Source organism: Lissotriton vulgaris, chromosome 12 (genome assembly GCF_964263255.1).
Source record: "Lissotriton vulgaris chromosome 12, aLisVul1.2, whole genome shotgun sequence".
Taxonomy (NCBI): Eukaryota; Metazoa; Chordata; class Amphibia; order Caudata; family Salamandridae; genus Lissotriton; species Lissotriton vulgaris.
Genome location: NC_141700.1, coordinates 138,724,312 through 138,748,474, shown reverse-complemented (window position 1 = coordinate 138,748,474; position 24,163 = coordinate 138,724,312). Strand labels below are relative to the sequence as shown.

The following is a 24,163-nucleotide window of genomic DNA, read 5'->3' as shown; positions in this document are numbered from 1 at the left end:
AACCGGGCAAGGACCGGACTGCCTGCGGGTCCTACCGCCCCATCTCGCTACTGAACACGGACCTGAAGGTTTTCACTAGCATACTGGCAGCACGTCTGGCACTTCATCTCCCGGGCATGGTCGACTCGGATCAGGCCGGCTTCGTGCCAGGCAGACAGACAGTGGACAACACGAAGAGGGTGACTCATATTCTTGAGAAGGCCTCCAGGATTCCCGGGGAACGCATGCTCCTCTCCATTGACGCGGAAAAGGCTTTTGACAGGGTGCATTGGCCCTATCTAGAGAATGTCCTGGGCAAGTTTGGGGTCGGCGAGAAGTTCCGGCACCTGATCTTCAACTGCTACCGTTTCCCATCCGCGGTGTTCCGGGTGAATGGGGGCAGCTCTCGACACTTTCCAATAGAACGTGGTACACGACAGGGATGTCCACTGTCCCCTCTGCTCTTCGCTCTTTATATGGAGCCGTTCGCTCAAAGGGTCCGCCAGAACCCCGATATCACAGGGGTCAGGATGGGAGAGTTCCACCATGCTCTCAGCCTCTACACGGATGACGTCATTTTGACGCTCGATGACCCGCGGAGGTCCCTGCCTGCATGTATCGCGGAACTGGACCTCTTTGCCACGGTGGCGGGCTTCTAAGTGAACCTCGGGAAGTCTTCTGCCCTCGATATCTCGCTGACTAGCGCCACCAGAGCTGACCTGCAGAGGCTTTTCCCTTTGAGCTGGTGTGGGGACCGGATTCCGTATTTGGGGATCCTCTTGGCACCCTCACTCCCCGCGATGGTCACGGCCAATTACACGGCTTTGAGTGCGAAGATCAGAGAGGAATTGGCCCGATGGGATAAGGGCACGTTGTCGCTGCTGGGCAGGGTGGCCGCAGTGAAGATGACCCTTCTACCTCAGGTGCTATACCTGTTTAGGGCGCTCCCGCTACAGCCCCCCAAAGGATGGCTCGCGGAGACTCAATCGGCCACTGCACGTTTCGTGTGGCAGGGCCGTAGGCCTAGGATCAAACGGACCATAGCTACGCTGGCGCCTGAGTCTGGAGGACTAGGGATACCAGACTTGCAGAAATATTTCCAGGCCGCCCAATTGCGCTATTTGGTGGAGTGGAGCCGGTGGGAGTCGGATAAACACTGGCTGTTTCAGGACCAGGCGGTAGCAGGCAGAACGCTACAAGAGGTGCCTTTCCTGAGACGGGCCCATCGGCCCCCTAACCTTTATGCCTCTTTTGTGACGCGGGTCCCGCTTCGTGTGTGGGACTCAGTGGCTACTAGGCATGAACTCACTACCTTTCCCTCTCCCTTCACGCCGCTGATTGGTAATCCGGACTTTGGCCCGGGTATGGAGCCTGGCGCCTATGATCACTGGCGAGCGGCCCGTTGCTGCACCTTATATCATTTATATGGCCCAGAGGGTGTCGTCCCCTTCCAGGACTTACGTCGGGATTATGGCCTCCCCGAGACGGAACGCATGCGGTATATGCAGGCGCGCCACTGGGCGCTACAGCCTCAAGTGCGCGCGACGGCAGACCGGGAGATCACGGCGTTTGAGCGCTGGCTAGTCACTCGCTCGTCGGACGCTAAGCTCATCTCCGATTTGTATAAGATGCTGCAGCCCCCCCATTTCATATCCACAACCCGGGAAGGGAGCGCTGGGAGCGGGAGCTTGGTCGAGTGTTGAGTCATACTGAATGGGACCACATCTCCTACCGGGCGCGCCACTCTGCCTATCACACGGGGCTCACGGAGACCTTCACCAAAATTTCAACCTATTGGTATCGCACTCCTGAGAAACTACATGAGATGGATAGCTCAATACCCGGGCCGTGCTGGCGCAACTGTGGTCAGAATGGCACGCTTACTCATATCTTGTGGGACTGTCCCCTTTTAGCTTCTTACTGGGAGGAGGTCCTCAACGAGGTTGACAAATGTTTTGGAATAGAGCTACCCCGCTTCCCTGCCTATGTCCTATTGGGATTGCCGAATGGATTGATGTACCCTCTCAGATCTAAAAGGGGTAGACAGACAGCGATAGCTTTGGGGTCAGCTGTACAGAACATACTTATACACTGGTGCTCCACCACGCTCCCCACTGTTGTCGGCTGGCTGCACAGATTGTGGCATGTCCTTGGCATGGAGAAGCTGTCCCTAGTGGTGGCAGGAGACGTGGATGCTTTTGAGGAGCTGTGGGCACCTTTCCATAATCTGTTATGCTCTGAATTCAAAGAAATCACCTGCCCTAGGTATCTTAGGCTGTTGCGGCTGACACCGCCGCCGGACCCGCCTGTTTGATTGGTCTAAGCCGGCAACTGGTAGTGGGGGCAAACAATAGGTTGCCACAAGGGGAGAGCGAGTGGTTGACGGCACAGTACAGGGGGTGGGGACGGGGTGTGGGAGTTGGGGGGTTGTTGGCTGGGTAGGAAATGGGGCAGGGTTGTTTTCCCCCCCCTTTTTTTCTTTTTCCTCTTTTCCCTTTCCTTCCCTTCCCCCCTTTTTTTGTCTCCACCCACAGGTGCGCGAGCTGTGTTTCCAAGCATGATGGTGCCCATTGTGGCGAAAGAACTGTTTTGATGTATCTAATGTACCATACGCACTGATTTTGAGGGCACCTGTGGTTTCTTTATGTAGTTTTTGTTGTTTCCTTCCTTACCCTGCTTCAATAAAATACTTTAAACCTAAAAATTTGCAGATACCACTTTACCATAGGCGTCAATTGGCAGATAAGGAAGTGAGTTTCTTCTGACTATAAAGCAGCAAATTTGGATTTCAATTCCATATACAAACTCTTACTGTATTTGAAAGAATGTGTGATTTCATTAGTTCTGTAACATTTTGTAAACCCCTTCCATATAGGTTGGAGCTTAATTTGGATAAGATACTTTCTAGCTGATGTTTAAGAATTTTCCTACATTGTTTTTTGCTAGCAATTTCATATGAAATAGAGTAAATGTTACTTTGGAATGTCAAGTTACTCCTTCATCAGCCTGTCAGATACAAATTAGCCCTGGCTTCAGCACCACAAAATCTATTTTTTTCTTGTCTTTCTTCTGAACATGCCCAATTTATAAAAATATAAATCCAGGGGTCCTACCTCTTTGTTATGAGCCCACCTCTACAAAATTGTGGACTTGTGTAATACCGCCTTCCTTCCACACCATTCACTTCTTGTCCATTTATTTTAATCTTATGAATTCTTTTTCATCTATTTCCTTCCTTTGTCACTGTTTTCCTATTTTTCCCCTCCTCCTTTCTCCATTTTTGGTTCTTTCTCGCTCTTTTGTTTAGATCAAGTTCTACTGATGCAAAATAAGTCCCGGTCCCCAAAAACAAGTCTGGGTCCCTTCCATCTGCAACCGATAGCACAAATTAGGCACTGCAGGTGCATGTTCAGTGTACTGACCAGTTGCTAATCTCAGGAATCTGCTTAGAAGGGCCGGGGAGGCCTTTAATTGCACCATCGAAGGGCATTTCCCTGTTCGGCTGAAACCCCTGGAGCAGTGGTATTTAAACTTTTTAATGCTGCACCCCTGCCAGTGGGGAAAGAACAATCACTGGGCCCCTCCTCAGTTTTTCACAATTATTCAATTAAACTGGCAATGTTTAAATATGTATAGACTTATTTAAACATTGCAGTTAAGTCCTCTTACTGTTTCAAATACATGATTGCCAAACATACTATTCTGGTCAAGCAGGCCTTACTAATGTGTAAAAGTATCCACAGTGTGATTATTAGAAGTGAGTGTGGGGGTTTGAGGAATATTTGGAGTCCCTTTGCTTTTGACACCTTCTCCCAGCCAGGATATAAATGACAAAAGTTGTTAGTGATCGATGGCCCTTTACAGAGTGGCTTACTGCAGCTCTTTTTTTCTGCTGAAAACAAAGGACTGTTATCAACATAATGCTTCTTTTGGCCAGAGCCTGGTGCCCTCCTTGGGATCAACCGAGCCAGCCCCCCCCCCCCCCAGAGGGACCCACCCCCAGTTTGAAGATCCCTGCCCTGGAGGCTGGTTTTCAAAGCCCAAGACCGCCCTGGTGCCTCTGTCACTTTGGCAGCTCCGGAAGGTACTTGTGGTATGCAGGGAAAGGCTTCAAGAGAGAGTGGGAGGCTGAGGTAAAGGGAAAGCAATAAGAGAGATAAGAGAGACTTGAAGGAGAGACGGAGAATGGATGACGAGCGAGCTGTAGCACGAGGAGACAAGGGGGGACGAGTGGAGCGAGGTTTGAGCCTTTTTGCCAGGACTGCTTTTGGTTCCCCAGGCTGGTCCTGGTGGCTAGTCAGACAAGAGCACACAGATAATTCCTCCTTCTCAGACAATGCAGTGTAGGACAGAGGTCAGTGTTACTGCACCAACTCATTCCTTAAGAGTGCACTTTTTTTATATAACTGTTAATGGAGTTCTAAAGGAGCCCAGGTTGCATTTCTCAGATGTGATGGTGTACATGACTGGAAGCTGCCTCAGAAGTGTGAAACCTTTGGCCTTACAGGTTGTCTCGGCATGAACTAACTAAGAGATACGACCAGGGTATTGAGTTCGAAGTGCTGTGCTACAATAATATTGCAAAAAACACAGTTGATGGACAGAATGTAGAACTATGTCATACATTCACCCCAGTACTAGGATCTGGGCCTAAATCCATCATTTTATAGCACTCCACACCACCCTGGATTAGACACTGGCTTATATGCAAATCAGCTCTGAACCTGTGCCTCATGGGAACAGTCCAGTCCGAACTACCAAGCCATGTCTTTCCCAGACCGGAATCAAGCATCCAAGGACCGGTTTCTGGCTATCAGCCTTCATCAGCCTGGATAGCTTGACTCCAGTGGTGTGGAGAGCCTGGGACTCACGTCTGAGTATACCCAGCACAACCTGTAATGAACCAAGGCGACATCATTCAGTGAAAAGCACTAGGATGTTAATTATTCATGGGAATTCTCGTTTTTCCGTGTAACACGTATAATATTCTACTTTAGAATATACGTGTATCAGTGCTTCACTGCATGATAAGCAACCCCACTACTACCCTTTAAATAATGACAAATGTGAAATATAGAGAGAAAAAAATTGTATTAACAACTACATGGCCCAGAATGCATTGCTCTGTAAACCTAATGAGTAATAGTATAAAATGTGGAAATTGAAAAAGGACTGATGTAGAACACTGGCGTGATCAAGAACGTTTGTTCAAAACGGGTAGGAGTTTTGCACTAGACCTGCAATAAACGAAAATAATTGCTGCCAAGAAGAGTGCCGCGTGGTTTGTTGTTTCTGAATATATATATATATATATATATATATATATATATATATATATATATATATATATATATATATATATATATATATATATATATATATATATATATATACACATCAAAAACAAAGATTCTCCCACTCAGAAGAACGGCACAGGCTACCTCTGGATGCTTCAAAGTGTATTTATTAGAGGCACGAAATCAGCAGCTCCCTACCGACGCGTTTCGCCACTAAGGCTTGGTGACCAAGCCTTAGTGGCCAAACGCGTCGGTAGGGAGCTGCTGATTTCGTGCCTCTAATAAATACACTTTGAAGCATCCAGAGGTAGCCTGTGCCGTTCTTCTGAGTGGGAGAATCTTTGTTTTTGAAATTAAGGGTGTCCGGCACCCACACAGGCTCGCCGTGTACGAGACGAGGAACAGCCGGGAGAAGTTGTTGGAGTATATATATATATATATATATATATATATATATAGCTAGAAGTAATTCTCCTCCGAAAAAAGAGAAAGTGACCCAGGCAGGGGGTTCAAGGAAGCACTTTATTAACAGCAGAGTCCCGGGCAAATGCATTTCGGCATGTGTGCCTTCGTCAGCGCTCCTCTCCTACTGCTTGCTGTGCTGTGGCGTAGGCAGACCTGTCTCGATGCTGGAGTAGTCCATCTTGCTCCACCCCCTGATGTCGTCGTGCTCTCCCATTGCAGTCCCAATGGAAAAAGACTACACAACCCAGAATGCCTCTGTATGGTGCACCCAGGGAAGGAGATGCTGTGCGGGGAAACTCACACGGAGTAGGTATCAAAGACAGGCACAGACTCGAAGAAAGAAGGAGGGTGGGACCAAACGACAATGCAGTGTCTCCTCTAGTCCCCTGCCTTGGACCGCAACAACCTTTCCGCCTGGTGTTCATTACGGGGGTCGGCAAGGAAATCCCTGTCACCCAAGAGGAAGTAAAGTACAACCAGACCGCTGTGTATTCCAGGCATCGTGGTGGGTACTGGGCGAGACTGTATCCACAATCAAAGTGAGTGAGCTTGGATGAGCAAACCAGAGCGTCATGACCTCTTGTGCTGCGGGCGTTCACTGTAATGCGTCCTGGCAGCCGCATTGATTTATGGCAGTAATTCTCCTCCGAAAAAAGAGAAAGTGACCCAGGCAGGGGGATCATGGAAGCACTTTATTAGCAGCAGAGTCCCGGGCGAATGCATTTCGGCATGTGTGCCTTCGTCAGCGCTCCTCTCCTACTGCTTGCTGTGCTGTGGCGTAGGCAGACCTGTCTCGATGCTGGAGTAGTCCATCTTGCTCCGCCCCCTGGTGTCGTCGTGCTCTCCCATTGCAGTCCCAATGGACAAAGACTACACAACCCAGAATGCCTCTGTATGGTGCACCCAGGGAAGGAGATGCTGTGTGGGGAAACTCACACGGAGTAGGTATCAAAGACAGATATATATATATATATATATATATATATATATATATATATATATATATATATATATATATATATATATATATATATATATATATATATAGAGAGAGAGAGAGAGAGAGCAAGAGAGAGGAGGGGGTGGAGGAAAGAGAGATCTTCAAAGTACAAAGATTTGGAGCTAGGAATAGTAAATGTATGCTTACCAGATTGTACTTATCTTCCAAAAAATGTATAGTTGGGTAACAATAGTTTTTAACACACTGTTTTTGTGTTGAATGTTCTGACATACATCCCCTAACTAAGAGAGAATCTGGTGCTCACATGTTTCAGAAGCTCTTGGAGTGCCATATATGATACCAACGATAGCCGATTCTATTGTTAAGTGTATGTGAAGACGTTTAGTGTCGCTGGCTTGAGCATGCGCAGTAGCAAAGACTACTATAGAGCGTGATCAGAGCTTGGATATCGAGCTAATTCAGTAATTCCAAGTTAAGCACTGTAACAGGACAAACACATTTCTTTATCAATTGATCTGCAAATCCTCTGGCCATAGGGATTCAGTGTGTCTTCATGAAACATGTCATCACCAGCTCCTATCTTTGCATGAGTGCTGGCAGCAGGGCTTGGCCGATGGGGTTCTTTGTGCCGAGTACCTCTGGGGTATGGCTGTTAATGGTGCCTGCTGGAATACTGAGCATAGATATTAAGCAGAAGACATGGTTGAAGGCCAAAGTCTTGGATTGCTTCCAGACCCTGCTTGCAATGCACTCTAGGTAGGCTGGGGATGAGAACTGAGAGGGCGACCCACTCTTCGGTACCACACCACGTCCACTACCAACCCTACGTTGTAGTAATATGCGGGCCAATAGCAGTAGTGTTTCTTTTTTAAACAGGTACCTGAGATGGCCAGCTAGCCGCCGCCTCACCGCTGTCATCCTCTTCCCGACTCCGGCCCTGTAGGAGGATGTAGGATGCATCAGGAAGCACCCGGCTCCCAGCCTCCCGATAGCCAATCACAGTTCTACAATGCAGCGTTGTGATTGGTCTGAACGGTGTAGATCGGCGCTTGGCCAGCGAATAGAAGTCTGGGCATGCTCTTCACACAGGCTGGAATGCAGCCCGCATGAAGAAGATGTGAAGTGCGCATGAATGTTTGGCCGGCCTGAGAGGGCCAGCCAAACAGTCATGTGTATTTAGGAGTGGGCAAACCCCTCCTCCCCTGCTCCTCTGTCGTCGGAGCAGCCCCGCCCCAAACGCAAAGTTGCAGCAGAAGGAAACATAAAATGATAATACGCGAGTTATTATCGCTTTATGTTTCCTTTACTTCACTGCTGCGAAGCAGTGGGGTGACGCTCCTCCGCCTTAGCAGAGGAGCCGCCACTGGCCAATAGTGAAAACGGGGAAGGAAATGGGAGAAGAGAGAAAAAAGGTACAGGATATCACCGTCGGGCTTGTCACTCTGCTCGCACTGACATTTGCAGGTGGAAAAGAGTATCTGAAGGTCACTTGGCATAGGATCTAGAATTACTGGGGTTCTATTCTCCTCTAGCTTAGGCCACGCCTCTAGTACTTTAGTTTTTTCTGAACGGCATTCAGATTTCTGATGTTCCAATTGAACCACTAGAGCGGCGACCCCAGCATATTCGGTGGGTGGATTTAAGACTTGCGTCAAGATTTAGCAATCCATGATAGAATGAGAACACACTTTTCTCTTCCAACCAAACAGCCTTCACTACCAAGCGATAAAATGTAATACAGCTTAATAAATATTCATGTCAGTGTTAATAACTCATCAAAGTATATCACTTTCTATCAAACAAAATTTCAGCATCTGCTCCCAAAAGGCAGAAAAATGATGCAGCTAAGTATCATTTATCGCTACTAATGAAATATTTCCTCCTAAATCCGACAAATCAAAGGAAACTTTAGTTTGGTCATTTGGGACACCCGTAGATTTACATAAAAAGTGTAACTGACTGGCTAAGAAGAAATGCTAACTTCTTCAGATCTCCAGAAAACCTTTCTTGGAGAGTCAAGTGTATAGGAGTAGCCATGATGGGGCAAGGATATGCAAAAACGACAAGGTCTGACTCACAGAGAGGCAGGCAGTACACTCAGTTGCAAATGCGTCGGGGGACTCTGCTCATCATACTATACTATAACTGATATATTTCAGCGTTTTTTTGTTTTTCTAACATTAGTGCTTGTCTCATTTCAAGGCTCACATGTAATTTCACTAGGATCTTTTTCCACTTGAAAAAAAAATATATATATTTACATATATATGATTATACATTATATATATATATATATATATATATATATATATATATATATATATATATATATATATATATATATATATATATATATATATATATATATATGAATATACATTTATATATACATATATATATTTATATATATGAATATATATATGAATCTACATATATATACACACACACATATACATGAATATATACATATATATGATTATACATTTATATATATGATTATACATTTATATATGAATATATGTTATGTTATGTTATGTTATTGCGTGTTTTGTATAGCGCTCAGCTACTCCGAGGAGTGTCCCGGCGCTTCTAACCTGATGTGGAGAGGGGCAGGCAGAGGAAGACCACATCTACTGAATGAAGAGCCAAGATTTCAGATCTTTCCTAAAAGCTAACAATGTGCCAGTCTTTCTCAGAGTGATAGGCAAGGAATTCCACAGTTGTGGTGCCATGCGTCTGAAAGAACGGCCTCCAATACGGGCACGCCGAATACCAGGAACGGCGGCCAAGGCTTGCGAAGCTAACCTCAGTGATCTAGATGGCTGGTAAAAAGTCAGCCGCTTACTAATATACTTCGCACCAGTTTCGTGGAGAGCTTTAAAAGCCAGTGTCATCGTCTTAAAAACAATACGCTTCTGAATGGGAAGCCAATGTAGAGTTTTCAAGAGTTCTTTAGTGCTGGATCTCCGATGAAGGCCAGCGGTGGCGCGTGCAGCGGAATTTTGGACTATTTGGAAACGCGATAAAAGGTACTCCGGTAGTCTGAGATATAACGCGTTTGAATAGTCCAAGCGAGAGCCTATTAAAGCCTGCACCATGAACTTTCTGTGGGCGAAGGACAGCAGCGGAAGAAATTTCCTCAACATCTTAAGAATGCCAAAGCATTTACCAGCTAGGCCAAGAATCTGGGGCTTCAGAGTGAGACCGTTATCAATTACCACTCCTAGGTTCTTGGCCAAGGTAGAAGCGGCAGAAGGAGGAAACGTGGCCGCAGGCCACCAGACCTTCCAACTAGGATCCGAAAGACAGCCGAAAAAAAGCACCTCAGATTTATCCGAGTTGCATTTAAGGCTTTTGGACTGGAACCAATTGAACACAGCTTCGAGGCAGCCTTTGATGCTCTCTCCATCGAAATCCCCACCCCTCCTACAGGAGAAGAGGAGCTGGGGGTCATCCACATAAGAAACGATCTGGGCACCGTATGACTCCGCCAGTGCCGCCAAGGAGGTCATAAAGGTGTTAAAAAGAGTCGGGCTCAAAATTGAGCCCTGAGGCACTCCCACCTCCAATGGCGGCACCATGGCAGAGTACGGTGGGGCCCAGACTGTTTGGCGGAGGTTTGCTAGAAAGGACTCAAACCAGTTGAACACCGTCCCCCGGAGTCCGATCTCACTGAGTCTAGAGAGGAGACCTCCGTGGGGGACGGTGTCAAAAGCCGCCGAAAGATCCAGCATTACCAGCATCGCCTTTCCCCCTGAATCCAAAACCTCCCTGATGGCCTCCATAACTTCCAATAGAGCTGTATCCGTGCTCATATTGGAGCGGAAGCCGGACTGGGTGTTATGCAAGATGTTGTTTGTCTCGAGGAAGTTGAAGAGGGAACAGTGGACATGCTTCTCCACGACCTTGGCAAATGCTGGAAGCAGAGAGATGGGCCTGTAATTGGCGTGTACCAAGGAATCAAGATTAGGCTTTTTTAGAAGTGGTAAAATAAGAGCATGTTTCCAAGCCGAAGGAACCACTCCTGAACTAAGTGAAAGGTTAAGGACTGGATTAATTAAGGCATTGATAGCTTGTGCCGATTTTGCAAGAAATTTGGCCGGGCAAGGGTCCAAAGGGGAACCTGATTTAAGTTTGGCCAGAAGATCCAGTGAAACTGGCAGGGAGAGGGCGGGGAAGGAGGAGAGGACAGGAACGTCAGCAGAAAGGGGCGGGGAGGGAAGGACCCTCGCACTGGAAGCCACTGTATATACATATCTACATATTTAAATATATGAATATGTATATAAATATATATGAATATACATTTATACATATACATATATATATACACAAACATATACATGAATATATATGCATATATATTTGAATATACATTTACATATATATATATATATATATATATATATATATATATATATATATATATATATATATATATATATATATATATATATATATATATATATATACATACACACACACACAAACCAAGATCGCCCCCACAGTGAACAGACCAGAGTGCACAGCGGGCTCATAGAACTCCATTTTAATTCAGACAGCATGGCGCGTTTCGTTCAGTATGCCTTTTCAAATGCTGATGACACAGGTGTTGATTATCAACGTTTAAAAAAAATAGGTAATGCCTCTCTGTTACTGGCGAATACTTCATTGCAAGCACAGAAAGACTTGCATGGACGTTAGCACTTTGGTTTAGTTCGTAAGAGCGCCCTCGTCACATAATTGGGATGTATGACGTTACAACGCATACTTTTACCACGCATATCATTACAACGCGGTATTTACAACGAATACCGTTACAACGCATAGCGCTTAGAGGTGCTGGATAGTGGTAAGTATAATTTTATATTCTAACTCCAGTCCCCGTGGACACTAGGGAAGGTGTTGGATATAAAATTATACTTATTCCCTATCCTAGAGCGCCCCCCAGCGCAATGCGTTGTAATGGTATGCGTGGTAATGCCTGCGTTGTAATGGTAGTGCGTTGTAAAAACTTCGTTGTAACAGTTGTATACCCATAATTGTTTCATGGTAAGTACCTCATGGCGCTTTCTTATTGCCTGCACTGTGCAATGTCCTTACCGTTAAAACACCAATGTCACATCTCAAAACTATTACTGTATCTGCAAATCCATCACCTAATGGCTTCTTGCCCTTCGATTTCATATACCTAAAATCACAGCTTCGGTAACCAGCGCCAAGCCATACCGTGATGGTCTGGCTAGTTGTCAGCAATTCTCCATTTCTGTCGGGCTGGGGCGGTTCGGCAACTTCCAAGAATTTTGGATAACTCCTTTTGGTCCACTGCTGCCGCCGAACTGCTTACGGTTGGCCGCTCCCAATAGCCTAACACAGGCCCACGCAGCCAGCCGCTGCGGTGCAGAGGGCCCTAAGCTCCAGTGGGCCCCCCTCAGCACAGTACTCTGACCTGAGAGCTCCTGATTGAGTCCGTATGAGGCCCCTCAAGCTTTGTTACGCCACTCGGCACTCTAAACATATAAACACACACATACATACACAAACACGTATGTTGGCCATTGCAGCAAAAACAAAATGGCCAATAGCATATGTTATTTGAAGCAACTGTACTAATAAACACACATTCACCCATTTATTACTGGAGGCTAAACGTTTAATTCAAGTTTTCTTAGCACAGGTCAGCAAAATGAACATGATAAAAACACACTTACTCCTTCACAGATTGCATGTAATAATTTGCACAGGGAAACATCTACCCTAAGACCTAGTCACAATAATGCTTTACTGTGACCATGCCTTACTGCACTAATTAAACCTCTTGCATCCTGTTTTTTTTGTTGGGAAAAAGCCTTTTGTTTAGGAATACACTTAACATGCCATGGCATAAATCATATGTGCAGATACACAGGATCAAATATGCTACTTTTTACCATTGATGAGGGAGGAAAGGGGAAACATGATTGCTGAATACTTCCCTGAAATCCAGACTGTCCTCCAGTAGGGTCTTGTGACAGTAGTTCTCCAAAACAGAAAAGATATGAGTCCAGTTTCTAGGTCCTGGTGGCAGCAACACAGTGTCACAATTGCCAAGTAATCTTGTACGTCTCCTGATATGAGATACTGCACTTCATGTTAGTTGAACCCCACTATTCGAATGCAATGCAATGTTGGTTGCCATGGACTTACAAATTAGCTTACTCTTTATTGTGCTTTCCTGTGCTGCATCTGTTGCAACCAAGTAATGTATACCAGGACCATACATTTAGATGTGACTATTCCCACCAGCCCTGAGACGCAAACTCAAAGCGATTTAAAGGCTGGGTCAGAGAACCAAAGGGGATTGAGGGAAATGTTAGAAAACAAAACAGAGGTAAGGGTAGTCAAGTCTTCCTCACCAGGTTGTGACGTAAAATGAACTTTGATGAATAATAAGAGAAATATTATATACATATAAGCGGCAAGAAATATACTCGTAGGATGGTCTTATAGGATTCTTCAATAATTTCGATTTGATTGGCTGTAGACCAGAGTTCTCCAAAGTCGGTCCTGGAGGGCCGGATCCATGCCAGATTTTTAGCCTATCCCCATTTGGATAAATGTAGTTATCTTAAAAATCTGGCCAGAACTGACCAACCATGGCTGGTCCATTGGGGCTGAGGGGCCACGCCCCTCCACCTTTTGCCCCTCATGAACAGCGTCTGTGAGCCAGGAGCCAGACATGCGCTAAATGCGCAGGCTCCTGGCTGCCTGAGCTGAAATTTGCTGGGCTGAGAATGTCCCAGCTCCTGTGGGCGTGACCTCCTTAGCTCAGCAAAGTTCCCTGAGGCTCTCCCCTCAGTGACGAGGGGTAACGTCACTGATTGCCTCACACCTGGGTGCTTCAGTTTTAAGCCCTAAAGCTCCCATAGTCGAGAGTCAATCAGTGACACTTCGTCACAGAGTGGGGTGGGGTCAGCAGTCTCACTGACCCCCTCCCACTCTGTGATAACTCTGGGACTGTTGCCCTCACTGATTCGCTAACCTTAGGTCAGCCAATAAGGAAAGGCAAAAGTCCCAAGCCCGCTGGGACCTCCAGAGCTGCACGTATTGTGTGTTTGCTTTTGTTGATTAATGTTTAGAGCGTGCATGAAAGTATGTATGAATGTTTGTTAATGAATGTTGTGGATGTGTGTACGCGCATGTGAATGCATGGCCGTGAGTGTGTATGTGTGCATGTGTGTTCTGTCCGCCCCCTCCCTCCTAAAGGTACCGGCCGCCGTTGGTACTGACTCTGGAGAACCCTGTTCTAGACGGTCAGAGGAGCCTCGTCCTGAAGTCATTGGTGTCCTGCAAGGGTTCACCACAAACCAGCATAGCAGGGTAATGGGAATTTGAAATAGCAATGACACACTGCACCTGCAAGAGAACCAAGAGGGAGAAAACATGAAAGGTGCACAGGAAAGTACAACATAAACCAAATCCCACTCGGCCACGACTAGATCTTCCTTTGGTGCTGCATCCTCCTTAAGAAAGTCTCCGAGGGCTTGAGACATCAAGAAAACTATCAATGTATTCCAGAAAAATGGAAGACTTTGTTATACAGCCCTGATCTCATTCTCCAACCCTTCTTATCTAGCACTTCATTATGGGTTTATTGCTTGTTTTGTTTCTCCTTTTCCCCATATCGCATGTCAGCTACTATAGCCGCCCCCCCATATGTCCCTCTGTGTTCTGCCGTTTCCATGGCTGCATGGATTGATGTTCCAACTGTTTTTGTCCCTATTCCTGCACTGTTTGTTGTAAATATGTCAGAGAAGTTGCTTCTATGTTTTTTTATTTATTATATGTAAAGCACACTGACACTACCAGGATTTGGCATAGCACTCTATCAAAATTATAAATGAATATTACTTTTGCCCCCATTGACCACTCTATACAAAATAGATATCTAAAGGATGCATTTGAAGCAAATAATTAAAGTTTCTGCAAAATTTCTACAAAGGGATCAAAGTTATAAAAGTTTTAAAAAATGATTTTCCTATGGTCTTATGGCCAGATCTATCAAGAAGTCACGCAGTGCAGGGCTGCAAGAAAAGCTGCTTTAAGGGGTTCCTTCCAGTACAAAAACTACGCCTCGAGACTTTTCTCACTTTGTACGTATGCTGTGCAGTGCAACACACTTTGAAAGTGGGAAAAACGAGGAGAAATGAAAAATGCCTCCTTGTTTCACCTGCCTTGATGAGGCGTAAGATCTTGGTGCAAATCCCTTTCTACAATTCTTTGTAGATAGGAGTTTGTGTCAAAACCTGTGGTCGGGCGCATCCGTACGCGCATGCACCACCCATGGAACGCTTGCTTGATGCAAAGTAACGCAAGGCAGTGAATCTTTGCATTGCTTTGGTTTGCTGTCGCGTTAGATAGTAAATACCACCTAATTAGAAAGGGAACGCAAACCTGACGCAAAGCCTTTGTAAATCTGGGCCAAAGCAATTCAACCGTAACTATTGAGTTGCAATCCTTTTGAAAGGATGTAGCACACCTGACGAATCCCATATGTCTGGGGGCTGGAACAGCAGCGGTAGATATAGTTCTGATGATGTAGATTCGCAACGGCAGAGACTCCATTCCTCCACTAGACAAATGAGGTGGTCACTGTGCGCAAAGCCCCAGTGCCACTGGATCGGTGCTGTAATTAACCCTCCGGAGGGGTGCGATGCAGACTGCGCTCATGGTTCGTTTAAGACCTATCCGAGCCGCAATGATTAACGATAACTACAGACGACGACAGGTCCACGCACACCTACTGCCAGCCATCCCTAGTCACTTGTCCATGTTGTGAGAATTTCATTTTTGTATTAATCTCTCAGGGTGGCAGCTGTGTCCATGCAATCCATTTTGTTCTCAAGAAAAGCTCTGGTTGCCGGGGTCGGCATTGGTTCCTCATCTCCGCCGGGTCTTGGGATCACTAGATGACTGATCATCACGCGTCTACAGCATCTATTGGGCAGACAGATGTTTCAGTGCATGAACAACACAGAGAAACATCACTAAGGAACACACACATACACACAGCCTTGTAATGGGTGTTCATGAATCCCAAGCAGTGCTTTATTTGTAAAATAATAAGTACCAGGGCCCTGACCAGGAGGCCAATGCAGCTTGCACCGCCCATTGACCCTGTCATCACTGCCAAAACAACTACTAGACATCTCTCTCGCCTGCAAGTGCAGCAGTTCAGATTATTCCAGGTCCCCGAAGATGAAGGCAGGTATTAGTCATTTTCAATGTACATTGCATTTATAAACAGCCATTGTGCTGCTCATCTTTATTAGATAAGCAGCGCCACCATGTGGCTGACTATCATAAGTGTGGTGTTGACAATTAAGTGCCAGTGTCGAGCACCGGAAACTAATTAATTGGTTGTGCTGAGCACTGGAAAACACTGGCTCACATTAAGCACTGATTCCAAGGCATTTCTTTGGAGCCCCCTGCCTGTGCTGCCGAATGCCGGGGTTGCTGAATATCAAGCCAGCTTCATCCTGATCCCTCCTAACACCTGTTTCTTACACCAACCTTCACCTTCCACACAGACCACAAAGCATTTTTGCTGATTCTATTACATATGCTTTGTTGTATGTAAGGACTCCGTGGTGCAAACATCCTTTAGCACACTGTAATGAAAGCAGATTTGTGGAAAGGGTAATATGTAGTCAGAATGTATGTGCATAGTTGTTGTGTTGCATTCTGTAGAATGGCGAGGTGTTCAATGTTAGTTTTGCAATCTGTTTTGACAGTTTTTTTCTACTGGTCCCTGCTATGTTTTTTCTCTGTTATTCTGCTCACTGTTACATTACTGTGTTGTGTTCCATTGTGCTCTGTTATGACTTCAGCAATCTCAACAAATACTTTTACATTCTCGGCCAAAGGTAAGAAATTCCTTCAAATGGTACAGTGACAACTATTTACCACTAAGATGGTAAACCGACACTGTTTCTGCTGTTTAACTTATTGAGACACTGGTCAGCCCAAAACGGTGACAGAGACCATGGGGCAGATGTATCAAGATTCCATTTTGCGATTTCTAAATAGCGATTTTTAAGGAATCGCTATTTAGAATTCTCAAAAAGGAATGTGTGTAGAAAATCGCTATTTTTTAGCGATTTCTTAATCTTCCTTATTTGCGAATTCGCAATTTGCGAATTCGCAATTAAGGAATAATTTCCCATTCATTCCTATGAGCCAGGAGGCCCATAGGAATGATTGTGAAATAAATCTTAATTTGCGATTCGCAATTTGCTAATCGCTAATTTGAGTATTTTGTCACGGGTGCAGGGGTGTCTCAAGGACACCCTGCTGCACCCCTGAAATGTACATGTGTGTGCATATGGCGCACATACATGCTCTATGGGCATGTGTGTGCGTCACATGCCACCTTCAAAAATGCCAAATTGTGCATTTTTAAAAGAATTCGCAATTTACCATCAACTACAAGTTGGTGGTAATTTGCGATTTCTTAACCAAAATTCGCAAATGAAAAATGCTACATACATAGCATTTAAGGAATCGCAAAATTGCGATTCCTTAAATTCTATGGCAAAATAAGGAATCACAAATTTTTCCGATTCCTTATTTTGCGAATTTTTGATGCATGTCAAAACATGCAAAAAGACCTTTTGCGATTCGCAAATGCCGGAATTCTGCGAATTTCGGCCTTTGCGATTCGCAAACGGCTTGATACATCCAGGTCCATATCTTAAATTAGCATCCCTAGGGGGAGATTTACGAAAAAGTCACGCAATGCAGCTCAGCCCCTCGCGAGGCTGCGCTGCGTTGTGCGACAGGGAGGGAACAGGAGAGCACCATATCTTCAAAGATATGGCTATCTCCTCCCCTTTCCCTTGCACCAGCGCTGATTACAGCTGCCGTGCGCCATGCACACACCTTAGCGCCGCAGCGCTAGGGTGTGTGCACGAGTCCAGCATAGGTTTTGTACAGGGAGGGTATCCTTCCTGTACAAAATACTATGCTCGACACAAGGGAAAGCTTTTCCCACTTTGTATGCCTGCTGCACAGTGCAGCATGCATGCATAGTCGGAAAAGGAAGGAGAAATTAAAGCATTTCTCCTTCTTTGCGCCTAGTTGAAAAGGGCGCAGTTTTCTCACGCTATTGGGTTTAGCGTGAGATCCGTGGGTGGTTGCATGGGAACGCCCATGCACCATCCTTGGTTCGTCTCTATGGAGCAAAGTAACTCGAAGCAGCGCTATGCGAAAGTAAATTACAAAAAAAAGATTTTGCGTTGTTTTGCGTCACTTTTGGGTCGCAAACATGGCGCAAAAGCTTAGTAAATCTCCCCCTAGTGGTCACTTTATCTGAGATCTCTTTGTCTCACTCTGTCGAGTTCTTATTTACCCCTGCCTCCTCTCCTTGTTTTCCTATCTAACTCTTCCTCCTTCTTGCTCCCTTTTCTGCTTTCTCGCCCTTGCTCTTGGTCAAAGTCATGGCGAAAAATAAGTCAGAGCTCCCAAAAATGAGTTCCTGAGACCACAGCCTGCCAGCACAGGCAGAAATTAAGCACTGGGTGTAAATTAGCAATATTGAGAGATTAAAATAAAGCGTGGACAAACGAACACAAGAGGTGAGCATCACAACACAACACAAAGGTCAACATGTGCTAACCCAGAGTAGACAGGACAGTGTGGAGTGTCACATGGATTATTGCTCTCACTAGTTCAGTCATGCATGCACTAACTCATACTGCTAATGACATCTGGGATACCTTTCCACTTATACGCTGTTTCTGAACTAGAACTGAGTCCACAGAGTTACCACAATGTGCAGTGAAAAGCCTTACAAAATTTCAGGCCAGTAATGACTGCTACCGAACAGGGGTGGCGGGGTGGGGCGGGGCGAATAAAACAAATAAAACCACTTCCCTTTGTATGACTGGCTGCCACCTCTCCTCTGTCCTCTTCTCTCCTCCGGCAGTAGGAAGCACACAGGCTCCCAGAATCCCTTAGCCTGACATGACAGAAGAGTTTTGATTAGTCTGAGTGCAATGGTTCGGCACTCAGAGAGGAACTGGGAGGCTGTGCATGTTCTCCACCCAGGCTTTTCAATACAGTCTGGTCGAGAATATGCTAAGTGCGCATGACTGTTTGGCCAACCCTAGACAGCCGGTCAAACTGTCATGTGCACTTAGAAAGTGCCTACCACTTCTCCCCCAACTCTGAACAGCCCCTAACCATCCAACGACCTGAGCTGGTATGGTAAAATAAAATGATAATAACGCTGCGTTATTATAATTTTTTTTTTTTAACTGTTCAGTGAGCAGTGAGGCGACACTCCTCCGCCCTAGAGAAGGAGCCGCCACTGTTTCAGGCAGATGTACAAAACTAGTTGAACTCCAACAAAATGTACATTCGTTAAAGCACTAACTCTGAGAAATATTGGGTTAAAAAAATTCACTTTACACACTGCAGATCCCTTAAACAGGCGTTCAGTTCTGCGCCTCATCAGAAATGCCCATCAAGATTTTGCCTCAGGTAGTCGTTGCACTTCTGGAGATATTGCAGGACCACTCACTAAATTTCAGCATGCTAAAACACGACCATGTTCGACAGCATCTCCTCCGTGTGAGAGGGCGATGCAATCAGGCATGGGGGTGTAATCAGGAGTGCTCCTGTGCCTGGTAAATGAATGCATTGCATTATAAACCTGGGACAAATCAAATGACAAGACCTTGGTAACATAATGTATATAACAAGGAAACCCTGATATAGAGCTAGAAAATTCCTAGGTCCGGGACATATATGTATGAAAAATAACAACCTAGGCAATCACACTGTAATGTCTTATTTAATAATAAATGGGGGGATCAACACATTAACAATCAGAGTTCTGCTTTTTATTGTTACAAAATATAAAAAACACAACATATAATAAAATACATAATTCAATGAGTGCAGTTCTGTATACAATCAAATTCATGAAAAAAGACAGAAAATATTAAAAAAGTTTTGTTAAAACAATAGTGGCACAATAATAAATTCGACGCGCGTTTCGGCGAACCAGCGCCTTCATCAGGACAAGCCACGTATAACCTATAAGTGAAATATACAAGAAAATGTCCTGAAGAAGGCGCTGGTTCACCGAAACGCGCGTCAAATTTATTATTGTGCCACTAGTGTTTTAAAAAAAACTTTTAAAATATTTTCTGTCTTTTTTTATGAATTTGATTGTATACAGAACTGCACTCATTGAATTATGTATTTTATTATATGTCGTGTTTTTTATATTTTGAAACAATAAAAAGCAGAACTCTGATTGTTAATGTGTTGATTCCCCCATTTATTATCATATAAGGCATTACCGTGTGATTGCCTAGGTTGTTATTTTTCATACAAGACCTTGGTAACAAACAGCCACTCACAGTGCATATGCAAAGACTGGTGGGGCCTGTGACTAGAGAAAGACACTGGGTGCAAATAATTTCCAAGGGATGTTGGGGCCCCCAACACCTCACGGCATTGGTTGAACCTGATTAAAAAATGTAAGATTTCTCCTGTGTAGCTGACACACAGCTCAAATCACATATTAAAGCCAAGTAGTAGTCAAAATGTGTAACTAGCTTGTATGGAATTTGCCTATCACCTCATTTTGTACTTTGATGAACGTCTCCACTTGACCAATAGCTATCGATCAGGTAACCCCCTGCGCTGGCCCTAACTACATAGGGGGGTATCACAAGGGGATATCACTACCAGAGAGTAACTTTTAGCGACATTCTGGTGGCGATATGCCCTTCTCCATATTTATATAGCGGAGATAAGCCACTTTTTGTGGCTTAATACCCCCGCCACACTATGGTGCAAGGGTGCCTGCATTGGTGTTGGGCAGCTACATTTTAATGGCAGTGCTAGAAAAAATACAGGGGTGCACCATGTTCTTGTGAATACAGCGCATCCTTGCTTTTTGAAAATGTCGGAGCAGGGCGCTGCCAAATTTGGCGCATCTTCATGCTCCAACAAATTCTAGTAAATATGCCCCAGGTTTTTTAATGATACACATATGCTGAGACTAATAGAGTAACAAATATTGAAGGTCATCAGCTCTTGTAGCATCAGATGTAACAATCTAAATATCTCACCATCATATCAGGTACTTGCTGCAGAACAATCGTACCGGTTTAAGGGCAAGATCCGCCTATGCAAACTCTTTACACACAGCACTACCACTGTATGCAGTCACTCAGCTCTAACAAAGCCTTGCAGTTTGGAGAACCCTAAAAGCTACCAACCAAGGACAAGTTTGGAAAAAAATCCTGAAATAGCTGAATGCTGAACTGACCTCTCCTCTTAATGCAGCCTTAAGTCCCATAGATGCATAGCAAAATACATGGAAATTTGTGGTTACTGTGTGCCTTTGTCTGTCCAATGATTGGTAAAAATGTTTCTGTTTAACCCTTTCAGATGCAGAGCGTTATCTATGACCTTGTCACGGAGCTGAACGACCGCAGCGAGGACCTGGAGAAGCAGATCGGCAGCCTTGAGTCGAAACTGGAACAGATCACGTCGAGCTTCAGCACTCTCCCGCTACTCATTGTGGACTCACTGCGGACACAGCAGCAGCAGCTCTTGACCGCGCTGTTGGAGGCGCGAGGAGTTGGTGCCGTGGTGGGAACTCCGCCTACCCTGTTGACTGACAGCCCCATCGGGGTTAGCTCCACCTCTTTCCCAACCCCTTACACCAGCTCCAGCAGCTGCTAGGTCAACAGTGAACACTCCTCACCCCCTTTATGGGAGGAGGTGCCTTCCACAGTCTTATGAGTCCTCCTGGTTCTCTACCCAGGTGCAAAAGGGTCAGGTAAAGTCAGTGTCACAAGGAGTCCAGGCAAGACATCTTCTGATGTGTCCCAGAAGAGAAGGCCAGAAGCTGCACACATGGCTCTCCCCCGACACCAGGAATCATAGCTGCAGGCGGCATAGCACAGAGGGGTCAGGGTGGAGAGTGGGTGGATGGGGGAATGCACACTCCCGTCAATTCTCAGGTCTTCCAGCGGAAGAAGCACAGGTGGATAACCGACACTCCTTTGAGCGATTCAGGATCTTCGGTCACCCGGATCCAGGAACCTTCATCCTTCTCTCACTGAAACCAGGAAGGAAAAGGCAAAAGTCTGGGGCAGGAAGGGAGGAGGCAGAAAAAAAGGACTCTGGTCCCATGCACTTTTCCACATGATTCTGTATCTAGAGGGTGTATTGTGTCTCGAAGTAGATCTCTAGGGATTGACTGATTTCTAGTACCCAGGACTAATTTGTTGTGCCGGCGACCTAGGTGACATCCATAGAACAACAATGACAACTTTGAGGGACATGCCAGCTAGCTATGTGAGTGACCATTGATTCTAACAACTAGTCTGAGGTCAAGCTGGCTGGCTAGAAAAATAACCTAACACACCAAGGACTGGTGTTGGTTTTGTGCACTAATTATATGCTGCCACTCACACTAGTCGAGGGACTAATGCCCTACACCATGATGGGACTGATGTCATACCTTACATCCAAGTAACTGTTGTGCCCTTCAAACTTGAGTCTGATCATTTTTTCAGGCTACTGATAACTTTTCCACATAATTACATGTCATATGCCTTACCTGCTAGACACACGAATGCCCTTCCACACGGTGACGTCTATGGCCTCTCATTTCCATTTTTACAGCCAATAAAAGCACTCTCACAATTCAGGGTGTTGGTTCAGACCTTTCATCCAAGCCATTGCTATACCCTTAAAATAGCTTTCCTGCTGCTGATGGGTATTCTATTCAATTACATTTTGATGTCATGCCTTATATACACCCTCATGCCCATCATTCCAATGGTGTTGATGACCTTCCATTCCAAAGTTTCCTTCATGGCAATAAAGTGCCAATCCTACATAATGTTGCATCCCCATATGCCTCCCAGCCAAGCTACTGTTCTCCTATGTGACTAGTAGCATGAGGCAATATGGCTGCCATTCCATGCAGTAATACGTTTTGTGCCATGATCTTAAACCTGATGTCTGCGCTCCACACGTTACCATGTTCGATGTTCTGCCTTTTAACCAGAATGATCCCTGCCATTCCACAAATTATTTGGTGTCACACCATCCAAGGCTTTCAAGTGCCTTTCATTGCAGTGCCAGATTAGATGACCTTCAATCTGAGCCGCATGATTTCTCTGCCACATAATATCAACTTCAGTGATTGACTTCCAGACACGTGACTCCCCACCAAGGGATGGCTCGGAGCCATGCCTATTGACTGAGTCTGCTTCCAAACAGATTACCAGGAATAATGCCATACCCACTAAATAAGTGCATTCCATCCCATTTCAATACCATCATGGTGCCAATTTTAATGGATCTGACTCTGGGATGCCAACATCAAAGGTATGATCAGCAGATATATTTTGGCCCTGATTTCAGCTGTCCTGGAAAAGTGGGCGCTATTTATGTTCAGGCACTGCTGGGATAGGAGTTTACCAGATGCGATAAATATAACCCAATTAAGTGTGCCATAACTTGTATTTTGGCATTAAAATTCACATGTCCCATCAGCGGCGTAGCGGAGGTTGCCAGCACCCAGGGCAAGTCAAGTATCCTTCCACTTTTCTTTTACAATTTTGCGCCACTAAGAATGCCATTAAGAATTTTGCACCCTGGGCAACCGCCCCTGTGGCGCTGCCCACGCCACGCCACTGTGTCCTATTATTTACCAGGCATTTTCCCCAAGTAAATTTCAGCAGGTCTTTACATGCTGAATTTACTGGGGAAAAATGCTCGAAGTGCAGGACTTATCGCACTAATCCTAACAAATGATACTACACACGTCGCAGTCAATTGAGATGACTGTAATTGGGCGCTAAGACCAATGCATGTGCCGTACACTGGACCAATCACAAGCAGCCAACGCACGTGAAACTGCGACACCCACATCACCACACAAAGGTCTGAGAGGCCCTCCTCATGCCTTAGAAAAAACAGAGAATGTGTATGGCCTATTGATTGAAGAAAAAAATACTTAGGAGTGTTAAGTCATATGGGCATTGGAAAAACTATGTGAAATCCCAGAAGAACAGGTTTTGTCATTGTTCTTTGCTACTTTATGGGTTCAAATGCATTTCCCCCAGTGTTGGCGGTCCAAGATGCGCAACAGGCAATTGTGGGCGTGCCGGTGAGAGCCGAGTGGGTCTAGGTCAGAGATTGATAGAAGTAGGTGAAATCAGTTCTTCTTGCTTCCATTCTAATCAATGTTGGCCACCAGCACAAGGCAAGCCCTTGGCATTTGAATCTGTTTTTAGTCTGTGAATGATTGATTATCTGTGGTGGTGGATGCTTCTAAATGACAAATGCCACCAACACCACACTGCACTCATTGGCTATTACATGCTGAGTGTCATGCATAGCTTTTACGATTGCTATCTTGGGATGGTAGTTTGGTCTGAAA

General features: G+C 45.3%; 1 protein-coding gene across 1 annotated transcript in view; it reads left to right on the top strand.

Moving 5' to 3' along the window:
* Positions 1-21,583, top strand: part of KCNN3 (potassium calcium-activated channel subfamily N member 3) — a 515,690-nt gene extending 494,107 nt beyond the window's left edge. Inside the window, exon 8 of the mRNA XM_086947603.1 lies at positions 21,151-21,583. Within this exon, the coding sequence (XP_086803729.1) occupies positions 21,151-21,447 (297 nt within the window). The 3' untranslated portion in view covers positions 21,448-21,583. The remainder of the gene's footprint in view (positions 1-21,150) is intronic.
* The last annotated feature ends 2,580 nt before the right edge of the window (positions 21,584-24,163 follow it).